Consider the following 13217-nt stretch of genomic DNA (forward strand, 5'->3'; position numbering starts at 1 on the left):
TACAGCTGTTCATATGTTTTCACCTTTTTAGCCTCTTACAGGCCTCTTACTCTACTGCTTGTCCTCTTTTATTCACCTTTTTAACCTCTTCCAGCCCTATTATTATACAGCTTTTCAAATGTTTTCACCTTTTTAACCTCTTCCAGCCCTCTTACTCTACAGCATTTCATCCTTTATTCACCTTTTTAACCTCTTCCAGCCCTCTTGCTCTATGGCTTTTCATATTTGATCACCTTTTTAACCTCTTCCAGCCCTATTATTATACAGCTTTTCAAATGTTTTCACCTTTTTAACCTCTTCCAGCCCTCTTACTCTACAGCTTTTCATCCTGTATTCACCTTTCTCTTCCAGCCCTCTAACTCTACAGCATTTCATCCTTTTTCACCTTTTTCGGTCCTCGTCAGCCTTTAACTTTTCACCTTTTTTGCCTTCTTTCACCGTTTTAACATCTTCCTGCCCCCTACTCTACAGCTTTTCATATTCTTTCACTTTTTAACGTACTCCAGCCCTCTTACCCAACAGCTTTTCATCCCTTTCATTCCTTTTTCACCTATTTAAGCTCTTTCGCCCTTTGTATTTTTTACACTTTCATCCTTTTTTCACCTTTTTAACCTCTTCCATCCCTCTGTACAGCTGTAGAGTAAGAGGGCTGGAAAGAGGTCAAAAAGGTGAAAAAGGATGAAAAGCTGTAGAGTAAGAGGGCGGAAAGATCTTAAAAAGGTGAAAAAAGACTGGAAAGGCCAAAAAGTTGTAGAGTAAGAGGACAGAGAGAGGTTAAAAAGGTGAAAAAAGGCTAAAAGGTGAGAAGTTAAAGGCAGAAAGATCTTAAAATGTCTGCAGACATGCTGCAGCAGGAGCAGAAACGAAAAAGACGAAAATGTCCCCAAAAGGAATGAATGGCAAAACGTCTCCCAAACTCCTATGACTCTTGAGAAAACCTTAATACTTATCATCAAAAGACTTACATGTTGAGTTACAGGAGACATTGCTGAACGCACCCATGTCATTTATATTTCTGGAGAGTGCATAATGAGGGCACAGGAGCGAGAGACAAAACATGTACCATCTGCGATCCTCCAGAAATTTTGGCTCAAATTTAACATTGCGGCTTACGGAGAAGATTCAGGAGTGCTTATCGCTCTTGGGCTTCTAAATCCAAAACCGTAAGTCCTACAGCTGAAATGAGACCATCAGCTGAAACCCAACAAGATTTCCTACATTTATATGCCTATATTGTCTATGTCAAGTACAAGATATGGGATTCAAATCAAGCTGAAGCAAAAAAAAATCCAGTTTTTGGAGCTGCTCCTCACTCTGGGGTGCGGCAGTTGATGATGTCACGCACTCTAGATTACGCAATACGCACCCATTATAAACTCAGAAGACGGGCTTAAAATCCTTAAAACTAAAACTGCGACCATTTCAAAACCGTACAAGATTTTTAAAAACTGAATACAAGGTCAATAGTTCAAGATTTTGTGATTCATTTAAAGTTCGAATGGTGTCTCTCGCTCGAGGCATGAGGGAGATCAAGAGGTTGAAAGTCGATGAGTTTTGAAGAGGATTTGAAGCTTTTCCATCTGCTGCAATGTCAAAATTTTGAAAAAGCTACATTTCGGAAAAAGTTGAAAAGTTAAAAAGTTGGAAAGCACAAGGCTGAAAGGGATCAAAAAGCTGAACATTTTAATAGTTGAACGGTTGCTATAGCTGAACGTATGTAAGAATTTTGAAAAAAAGGCGAAAAAGCTGTAGATTAAGAGGGTAGTAAAGATGTTAAAATGGTGAAAGAAGGTTAAAAAGGTGAAAAGTTGTACGCTGAAAGAGCTTAAATAGGTGAAAAAAGGAGGCAAGGGATCAAAAGCTGTTGGGTAAGAGGGAAGGAAGATGTTAAAATGGTGAAAACATATGAAAAGCTGTAGAGTAAGAGGGCTGGAAAAGGTTAAAATGGTGATGAAATCTGAAAAGCTGTAGAGTAAGAGGGCTGGAAGAGGTTAAAAAGGTGAAAACATATGAACAGTTGTAGAGTAAGAGGGCTGGAACAGCTTAAAATGTTGAAAAAAGGCCAAGGGGTGAAAAGTTAAAGGCTGAAAGAGCTTCAAGAGGTGGGAAAAGGATGAAAAGCTGTACTGTCAGAGGGCTAGAAGAGGTTAAAATGGTGAACAAAGGTTGCGAAGATGTAGAGTAAGAGTGCCGAAAAAGCTTAAGAAGGTGTAAAAGGATGAAGTAAGAGGGCCGAAAAAGCATAAAAAAGGTGAAGAAAGAGCTCAAATAGGTGAGAAAAGGATGAAAAGGTAAAAAGATGTAGAGTAAGAGGGCTGGAACAGGTTAAAAAGGATAACAAATATGAACCGTTGTAGATCAAGTGGGCTGGAAGAGGTTAAAAAGGTGAAAAAAGGATGAAAATGTATAAAAGTCAAAGGGCGAAAGAGCTCAAATCAGAGTCCTGCATGGGTTCGGGTACCCGCGGGTACCCGATGGGTGACCCGCACAATTTGGATGAAACGGGTGAAAAATAATGTCCTGTGTCGGACACGGGTGCGGATCGGTTCGGACGCCTAGAGAGCGCGGGTCGGGTTTTGCGATTGTCATTTTCATGGTGTCAGATGCAAAAAAAAAAAAAAAAAAATCATTAGCGACACATCTACAAAAATATGCCTGCATTTCAAAATGATAAGCATGTACCGTATTGACTCGAATATAGGACGAGATTTTTTTGGATGAAAATTATGTGGAAAAAGTGGGGTCGTCTTATAATCGGGGTCTAAACGTTGACACATGCTGATAGTTGTCTGGGTCGCTACACGACCACAACAGCAGAGGGCGCCAGCTTATTGTAGAGAGGTCACTGACACTGTGGCTGGGTTATCTGTCAATCACAGCGGAGAAGAAGTGACAGGAGATGAAAAATGGTGTGGCAAGTTAACTGAGGAGGAGCTATGATGCTAATTTTAAGATAATGGTGATCAATGCAGCGGAGGCGCCAAACAACTGTCAGCCAGCCAAGAAATATGGAGTTATGGAGTGTAAAGTCCGAAGATGGCGGGTCCAAAAAGATCGTCTGAAAACGCTAACAGTAAGAGAAAAGCTTATCGTGGTCCTCTAAGCGGCCGCTTCCAAGAGACTGACAGGAGGGTATGTGACTTTGTTATTGAGAAACGAATTTTGGTTATCAGAGTCTTTTTCTGAAGTCTTGAAAAGAGAGGTTGTCTTATAATCAGGGTCGTCCTACATGCGGGTCAATATGGTATATTTCATATGAGCTCATTCATGCGTGCTTGCGCCCTCCCAGAACTCCCATTCCCCACGCTGGCTTACTTTCATTTTTAAAAATTGCGTCAGTCTAATTTTGCTTCGGGTACGGGTCGGGCGTCGGTATCAATTTATAGCGGGTCAGCTCGGGTGCGGAATGTAATTTGTGCTACTGTTGGGAAACGGGTCGGATGCGGTTTTAAGTACGACGGGTACGGGCGGGTGCGGGTTTGCAAAATAAGACCCGTGCAGGACTCTGTCTCAAATACGTGAAAAAAGGATGAAAAGGTAAAAGGATGTAGAGTAAGAGTGCTGGAAGAGCTTAAAATGGCTGCACATACGCTAGATCAGGAGCAACCATGGAGCAGGCCAACAAGATTTTCTCGATTTCTATGTATATATTGCCTATGTCAAGTGAAAGATGTGGAATCCAGATCCAGCTGAAGAGAATTCTTTCTCCAGATTTTTCAGCAGCTCTACACTGTAGCAATGATGTCACACACTGTGGCTCACGCAATACACACTCATTCTTCAGATACACATGCGGAGAAATACAGAGACACAGATCAAAGTGTCCCCATAAGAAATGACTGGGAGAACCTCTCCCAAACTCCTGCGATGTCTGAAAAAACCGTGATGGTAATCGCCGAAATTTGTGTATGGTGAGTGAGAGAAGACATCGCTGAACGCGTTCATGTCTTTTCATTTCGGTCGAGTGAGAAATGAGGGCACAGCAGCGAGAGACAAATCAGGTACCGTCTGCTCTCGGCCAGAAATTTTGCCTCAAAATTAACATTGTGGCTTATGGGCCAGGTTTTGTAGTTCGTGTCGCTCTCAGGCTTCTAAATCCAAAACCGCAAGTCCCACATCTAGAATGAGACAACCAGCTGACACCTAACAAGATTTCCCACATTTCTATCCATATATTGTTTATGTCAAGTAAAAGACTTGGGGCCAAAATCAAGCTGAAGAGATTTTCCTTCCTGTCTTCAAAAGCCTCTCTCAACTCTGGCGATGATGTCACCCACTCTAACAGACGCAATACACACCCATTATAAAATCAGAAGAGGAGCTAAAAGTTCCTATAACTAAAACTGCGATATTTTCAAAACCGTACTAAAGTTTTAAAAACTGAATACATCGCCAATAGTTCAAGGTCTTGAGACCGTTTTAAAGTTTGAATGGTGTCTCTCGCTCAATGTATGAGGGAGAAGATGAGGCTGAAAGTCGATGAGTTTTGAAGAGGATTTGAAGCTTTTCCCATCTGCTGCAATGTTAAATTTTTTTTGGAAAAAGCTGAATTATTGAAAAAGTTGAAAAGTTGAAAAGTTGAAAAGCATAAGGTTGAAAGAGCTGAACGAGCTGAACATTTGAATGTTTGAATGGTTTGAATAGCTGAACGTATGCTGAAGTTATAGCAGAATGAAATTTGAAAAAATCCCCATAAGAGTGAATGGGCAAAATTTTGCAGAAAAAGCTGAATATTTCCAAAAGTATAAAAGGTAGAAATGAGAAAAATAGACCCGATCATGTCCTAAACAAGCTGAACATTTTGATATTTGAATGGTTTGAATCGGTCAAGATTTGTAGGAGGAGATAGGTGCCAAAAAACGTACGGAAGAAGAATAATAACTAGAAAAATTTGTATTTCCTGCGAAAATACAGTGTGAATGCTGCAGGCTGAAGCGAAATCTGCTGAACGACCTGCCGAAAATGCATAAAACTATAAGAATGTTGAAAGAAAGGCGAAAAGCTGTAGATTAAGAGGGCAGGAAGATGTTAAAATGGTGAAAGAAGGCTAAAAAGGTGAAAAGTTATAGGATGAAAGAGCTGAAATAGGTGAAAAATGAATGAAAGGGATGATAGGTTGTAGGGTAAGAGGGCTGGAAGAGGTTAAAACGGTCAAAAAAGCCTAAAAAGGATGACAAGCAGTAGAGTAAGAGGGCTGGAAAAAGTTAAAGATGTGAAAACATGTGAAAAGTTGTAGAGTATGAGGGCTGGAAGAGGTTAAAAAGGTGAAAAAAGGCTAAAAGGTGAAAAGTTAAAGGCCGAAACAGCTTCAAAAGGTGAGAAAATGATGAAAACCTGTTCAGTAAGAGGGCTGGAAGAGGTTTAAATGGTGAAAAAATATGAAAAGTTGTAGAGTAAGAAGGGATGGAAGAGGTTATGAAGGTGAAAAAATATGAAAAGTTGTAAAGTAAGAAGGTCTGGAAGAGGTTAAAAGGTGAAAATATGTGAAAAGCTGTAGAGAAAGAGGGCTGGAAGAGGTTAAAATGTTGAAAAAAAAGGCTATAAAAGGATGATAAGCAGTAGAGTAAGAGGGCTGGAGGAGGTTAAATAGGTTAACAAACATATGAAAAGCTGTAGAGTAAGAGGGCTGGAAGAGGTTAAAGAGTTGAAAAAAGACCAAAAAGGATGACAAGTAGTAGAGTAAGAGGGCTGGAAGAGGTTATTAAGGTGAAAAAATATGAAAAGCTGTGGAGAAAGAGGGCTGGAAGAGTTAATAATGGTGAAAAGGGGCTAAAAAGGATGACAAGCAGTAGAGTAAGAGGGCTGGAGGAGGTTAAAAAGGTGAAAACATGTGAAAAGTTGTAGAGTAAGAAGGGATGGAAGAGGTTAAAAAGGTGAAAACGTGAAAAGCTGTAAAGAAAGAGGGCTGGAAGAGGTTAAAATGGTGAAAACATATGAACAGCTGTAGAGTAAGAGGGCTTGAACAGGTTAAAAAGGTGAAAAAATATGAACAGTTGTAGATCAAGTGGGCTGGAAGAGGTTAAAAAGGTGAAAAAAGGATGAAAATGTATAAAAGTCAAAGGGCGAAAGAGCTCAAATAGGTGAACAAAGGATGAAAAGGTAAAAAGATGTAGAGCAAGACTGCTGGAAGAGCTCAAAATGGCCGCACATACGCTGGAAAAGGAGCAACCATGGAGCAAGCCAACAAGATTTTCTAGATTTCTATGTATATATTGCCTATGTCAAGTGAAAGATGTGGAATCCATATCCAGCTGAAGAGAATTCTTTCTCCAGATTTTCCAGCTGCTCTACACTGTAGCAATGATGTCACACACTCTGGCTCCCGCACTAAACACGCATTCTTCAGATACACACGTGGAGAAGTACAGAGAGTAAGATCAAAGTGTCCCCATAAGAAATGACTGGGAGAACCTCTCCCAAACTCCTACGATTTCTGAAAAAACTGTAATGGTAATTGCCGAAATTTGTGTATGTTGAGTGACAGGAGACCTTGCTGAACACGTTGATGTTATTTTCATTTCAGTCGAGTGAGAAATGAGGGCACATCAGCGAGAGACAAATCAGGTACCGTCTGCTCTCGGCCAGAAATCTGGGCTCAAAATTAACATTGCGGCTTATGGACCAAGGTTTTGGGTTCGTGTCGCTCCCGGGCTTCTAAATCCAAAACTGTATGTCCCACATCTGAAATGAGGCAACCAGCTGACACCCAACAAGTTTTCCTACATTTCTATCCATATATTGTGTATGTCAGGTAAAAGGTGTGGGATCAAAATCAAGCTGAAGACAGTTTCGGCTCCCATTCTTCGAAAGGCTCCCCACTCTGGCGATGATGTCACCCACTCTAACCGACGCAATACACACCCATTATAAAATCAGAAGACGGGCTCAAAATCCTTAAACTAAAACTGCAATATTTTCAAAACCGTACTAAAGTTTTAAAAACTGAATACATCGCCAATAGTTCAAGGTCTTGAGACCGTTTTAAAGTTTGAATGGTGTCTCTCGCTCAATGTATGAGGGAGAAGATGAGGCTGAAAGTCGATGAGTTTTGAAGAGGATTTGAAGCTTTTCCCATCTGCTGCAATGTTAATTTTTTTTTGGAAAAAGCTGAATTATTGAAAAAGTTGAAAAGTTGAAAAGTTGAAAAGCATAAGGTTGAAAGAGCTGAACGAGCTGAACATTTGAATGTTTGAATGGTTTGAATAGCTGAACGTATGCTGAAGTTATAGCAGAATGAAATTTGAAAAAATCCCCATAAGAGTGAATGGGCAAAATTTTGCAGAAAAAGCTGAATATTTCCAAAAGTATAAAAGGTAGAAATGAGAAAAATAGACCCGATCATGTCCTAAACAAGCTGAACATTTTGATATTTGAATGGTTTGAATCGGTCAAGATTTGTAGGAGGAGATAGGTGCCAAAAAACGTACGGAAGAAGAATAATAATAATAATAATAATAATAAATTCCAGAAGAACAATAGTGTGAATGCTTGCAGCATTCACACTAATAATAAATTCCAGAAGAACAATAGTGTGAATGCTTGCAGCATTCACACTAATAATAAATTCCAGAAGAACAATAGTGTGAATGCTTGCAGCATTCACACTAATTATAGGCTATATTAATATTACATAATAACATGGATCTATTTAAAGTTTTTTCAGCTATCCACTTTACTATTTACCTAATATAGTAGCAAAAAAATAAAATGAAACTAAGCTTGATGAAGAAAAATATTCCTATGGTTTATCATTATAATAACATTAAAAAAAAGGCAAAATGGTGATATAAAAGTCATTATTGTGGGATGAAAAGTCATAATTAAAAGTCATGACTATTAAATGAAAAGGCATTACTATGGACAACAAGTCTAAATTCTGTGACAAAAGTCAAAATTATGAGACAAAAAGTCAAACTTATCCCAATTCCTTTTCCATTGAGCCGATGTAATCTATTACATACTTTGTCACACTTCCAATGGACACTACCCATTTCCAGTAAATTAACTCAGGGTTACAAGTTTTGCTCAAGGGCACATTGACAGTGGGCCTCGTTGTTGGTTCATCGAGGCAAATGGTTCACTTTCCCCGCCCCAAGAGGTGACTGCTGGCTGAATAATGTATTTTTGTCCCTGCGCCAGCCTCCTAGAAACAGCCTAAGTTACAGCACACAACAAAAGCCCACATTTCACCTGCGTGCCTTACTGCTGGGACACCTGTAGCCACGACACCCATCGCTTAACGCGTTTTTTTTTTTTGGAGGAAGAACGCATGATGCGCAATTACGCACGGGACTAAAGGAATTCGACGAGCAGCCTGTCTTTTTTGTCACTCCTCCAGGGGATACGCTGTCCATAGTTTTGGAGTCCTCTCCATTTATAGAGACGATATCTATGCACGACGTCATCAGCGCAGTTACAGCCTCTCCTCACCTGTCAACTCTGAAGTTCACCGCACAGTCCTCTATGTGCACAGGACAGGATGGGATGCTCCACAAGTTCCCAAACTTCCGCGGTAGAAAGCAATCCACCCGTCCATAAACAAGACGAGAGCAACGGAGCCAGCACAACAGGTGATGCACTAACCTTCACACTCAGATGTAATGGCATAAAGTTATCTGTGAGGTATCAGGGGAATACAGATTACCTACTGTATGTGTTGCATATGCTCTCAGTACAAGAATAGGCTTTTTAAGTGGCCACATACAGAAAATTACATTTGTTGGTAACCTCAGAAATAATGTCGTCAATATGTGTTGTGAACAGTGATAATCGCCTATTCAAAAATAACTTTGACATGCTGTATTATGGCCTTTGGCAGAGTGAGAAATGGTCTCCAAACTTTGATGCACTAAGCAATGACCAAGCGCTAAGCCTGACTTCACTTTAGACATGTTAAAGGCTGAGACACATCTGAAAAATGTCAACTTTCCATAATAACACGTCTCAGATTATCCCTATAAATGATTTCTGACATTAAAAGAACTCCCGAAAGTGTACTGATACTGATTGATTGGTTGATAGTTTATTTGGGAAGATACTATAAATAGCATGTCATCACAGAAGCCAGCTGCCATCTCCAAATAGAGTTACATCATCCATTTAATTATACTGGCCTGGACACTCGGCTCTCACCAAGAGGTCTCAGTCTACATGCAAATGATCACCGGAAGTATTTCTGCAGGTATCTGATGTGTGTTTGGTTTTAGTGCTCCACGGTGACAGGATGGGGAAGTTTATTGTGTTTATTTAATAGTGGTTTCTGGCTCAGTCCTCCCTGAGAGAGGGAGAGACAGTGGCATGAAAGCAGATTTGGTGACAGTCTACGGTTTCAATAGGAAATGGAGAAGCCGCCTTGACGCTCCCTTTTGTTGCCGTGGGTCAGAGATGGCCCGGCTGTGGTGCAACTACAAACTAGCACACGTTTCAGGGCAAAACACCAACACTGGATCCTGTGTTTGCATTTAGCAACGCAGGAGATTCTAAATATGTGCAGGACAGATCTATCTTACCTTCAGAGGCTGTCAAATGTTTCATTTCACCACATCTGTGTGACTTTGTTTGCACTTCTGTCAGCTTAAGCATTATTTGACAGAACTCAAAGAATAACCAGGTGAAGCCTGGTAAAATATTCACTAAGTGGGACCCCCTCTGAGAAAGTCTCTCTTGCTCCCATTCTCTGCATTCCTTAAAGGGTATTACAAGTCTTTTAGTGCAATGAAAGCATTGACTTGCTGAAAGGCATAGGCTTAGTGAATTGAGGAAACTGCCTCTGACCCTCCTTAAGTGTGTTTAAACTCATGTTCTGCAGCTAAATTCTGACCTCTGACCTTATGACCCTCGATAAAACATCTCATAGTTGTCAGCTGTTGTCAGCTTATAAGTCGCTCTCAGGGTTTATCAGCTGACATTGAATAGCGAGGTGTTCCTGTTATAATCGTCTTAGAGGACAGATGGAAATTTTGTCAGGATGTTATCTCATTTTTGCATATGGCTCATTTCCTTCGCCCTGTTGCTACCTGTCACTCCCAAGAAAGAAGACGGATGACGTTTATCAACTCGTGCTTCATTCATTTATAGAACTTGCTGATTTAAAACTCCAAAAATGTCCCTCTCATGTTGACATCGAACATCTGACAAATTGGATGCACCGATGTATCACTATTGCAACACAAAAAGTATTTAATGTTTAAATGCAATAAACGATTCTAAGAGAAAGGTAAGTTGATTGCTGAGTCCCAGGTCTTCAAATACCAACACTTTGGATTCAGCAATCAACCCAAAGCATCTTACAAATTGCACCTGAACACTGTTACCAAAAAACACTTTAATCCTTTTTAAAGTGAAATAAGGTGACAAATATCATGCAAATGTTCCCACAATGATGAGACAAGACGTCTCATTCAAAGGTCAAGACTTCTCTGATCCATGCAAATACTTGAAATGCAAATCCTTCAGGAAAAAAAGGAAAGTGTGTTCCTAAAACTCAGACCTGTGCTGTATTAGGTTGTTAATGTTATGAATAAAAACACACATAATCATTAACCGCTCGAGCTTCTGATTATGTGTCAGCAGAAGACTTTTTTATGCTATTGTGTGTATGTTCCCGCCGCAGGGAACCAGTTCAAGAAGTCACAGTCGATCGAGTTTGATTCTGATGTTAGAGAGATGCACGCACTCTTTTCGTTTTGGGCAAAGGTGGTAGCTATCAAGTGCGAAACATGATAATTACATTTGGGTTTATTTTTTTGTCTGCTCGAATCCACGCTTGTGAGATGTAATCACATTTATTTATCTTTTTTGCAACAGATAGTCTTTACTGTCTGATCATTCAGCAAATGAAAGAATCTCAAAAGCTGCCTGAATATTGTTTGACAGGTTGTTTCCAGTGTTGCATGGCACCCGCAATGGTATTTGTTACTTGTTAACTAACTGCTTTTGGGTTAAGTCAACTCTGCTGGCATCACGTAGGCAACACAAACATAAAGTAAACAAACACGATGGAAACCATTATTGGAAAGAGATGACAGGAAAGCAAGGCAGAGAGAAGGACTCAGGTAGAACCAGGAACTTTAATGTAACTTAATAGATGATGAAAGTTTAACCCAAAGTAGAAAAAAAAACACAAGTCCTGTGTCTCACATCAGAAATTGACACTGCAAGATTAGAATTTAAACACTTATTTTTGCGTCTCGCATAAACCTGATGATGATTCTCATGTTATCACATCCAGAGATTTTTCCTTCTCACGCTTAATATTATGAACAGCAATAATATGGACTTTGATTCAGATATACTGTGTGTTTGACGTGTTTGACTGAATGGTCTTTAGTAAAACTCATCTATCAAAAGAAGAAAAAAAGACATGACAGAGTGAGCGATTTGTGAATTCTGCACACTTACCTGCACTCTTAGCGAATCTGCATCAGATCTGAAGTAGTTTTAGGCATCTTTTATATTTCACTTTTATGTTTTTCTTTGAACAGCAGTGGTGTAAGAAGTATTCTGATCCATTAACGTTAGCAGAAGTTTTGCTATGAAACTTATATAGGTTCTCCAGAACCTGTGTAGTCTAGTGAACTTTTTTCTCTGCTATACTTTCTAACTAAAATCATGTAACTATGAGCAGCAAAATGTACCTTATACAGTTAAAGAATGAAAAGTAAAAGTACTCATTGTGTGGTGGTTCCTCTCAATGTTTTACCATTATATCTGATGTTTTTACATAATATTACTGCTGCATTACAACTGTAAACACTAAATTCTGTAAGATCATCATATACTTGACACATAAGAGAACATCTCATCCTTCAGTTTCTTATTCTAATTCAAAATCAACTCACAAAAAATAAGATATACAAGTTACTTTAGTGAATGTACTTGGTTACTGTCCACCACCTTCAATCAGTTTTTTTTTTTTTTGGATGTTTGGATCTCACTCTGTGTCAATATTCGTGTTCCTGACAGGAGCAGCCAATGAGAATGGGAAAGTAGCCGAGGACAGCGAAACCATTCCGGACCAGACACCTGCTCAGGGCGGCGATGCTAAACCAGCAGACGAACCCGCTGCAGCTGCAACGTCTGCAGACAACACCGCTGCAGCTCCACCTGCAGCTGAGGATGCTCCGCCTGCTGCAGACAGTCCGCCTGCAGAGGCAGCAGCACCTGTGGAGGCTTCGGCAGCAGCACCTGCAGAGGCTTCGGCGGCAGCTGAAAGCAGCGCAGAGCCTGCAGCTGAAGCTCCTGAGCAAGGTAGGGTGGAGACATGAGGAGGACTGTGACAGGCCGGGGACAACAGTGATTTTATTCAGTACTTTTTACTCCACTACATTTATTTTTAAAACATTAGTTAGAAGTTTATTTGCAGTTACTTCTTTAAATCAGCAAATAAAATATGATATATTATTATAGGTTAAGCTACACAGCGGTATATACAATGACACGAATAAGCTCCAACTTTACCAGCTGCAACTTTGAAATTATTCAATGTAATTCAGTGATATACAAGATCCTCTCATAAGCAGTACTTTTATTTTGGGACTTAAAGTAGTTGTTGACGCTAATACTTGTGCACCTTTACTTTTAAGTAGATAAGTATTTAGGATTTTTGAATGCAGCACTGTCACCATTTCAAATCACCACTGTCACCAGTTTTAATCAAGTAAATGATCTGACTAACCTGACAGGTGCACATGATAAAAGGATGGAAAGTAAAGTAAAATCAGCAATCAGAATCAGAAATACTCTATCTCAATCACTGAGGGGGCGAATGGGTACATTACAGTGGCTCCTTCTAGAATAAAACATATCACACTATAGATATAAATAGAGAAAGATAATAATAAGTGAGAGTAAGAATTACTACTAAATAGAAAAAATAAGAATAAGAAAATATTATCATTAAAACTACAATTTGTGTCACTTTTGTACATTTAATAATATAAAAAAGACTTTATAAAGGGAAACTGAATCAAAATTTGTGAGTTTGTCTGCTGCTCAACTTAAATATTCACTAGAAGACTTATATAACTACATAGACATAAAGATATGTGCCTCATACTACATTATAACTACAGTGTAGATGATATTGAGTAATAGTGCAGTATGTGCTAATTGACAGTAGTTAACAGTATAAATGCTAAAAACAACAGGAGGAATATTTCACATTATAGTGCACAGATCTAAGTACTTCTTCCACTCGTGAATATTTTAGTTGAGCG

At 39.4% G+C, this 13217-nt stretch overlaps 1 protein-coding gene across 1 annotated transcript in view; it reads left to right on the plus strand.

Annotated features, from left to right (window-relative positions):
* Positions 1–8226: 8226 nt before the first annotated feature.
* LOC115572312 (cytochrome c1-like) overlaps positions 8227–13217 on the plus strand; it is a 25716-nt gene continuing 20725 nt past the window's right edge. The window contains exons 1-2 of the mRNA XM_030402242.1: positions 8227–8570; positions 11965–12249. Of these exons, the coding sequence (XP_030258102.1) occupies positions 8480–8570; positions 11965–12249 (376 nt within the window). The 5' untranslated portion in view covers positions 8227–8479. The remainder of the gene's footprint in view (positions 8571–11964; positions 12250–13217) is intronic.

The sequence above is a fragment of the Sparus aurata genome, chromosome 21 (assembly GCF_900880675.1).
Source record: "Sparus aurata chromosome 21, fSpaAur1.1, whole genome shotgun sequence".
Classification (NCBI taxonomy): Eukaryota; Metazoa; Chordata; class Actinopteri; order Spariformes; family Sparidae; genus Sparus; species Sparus aurata.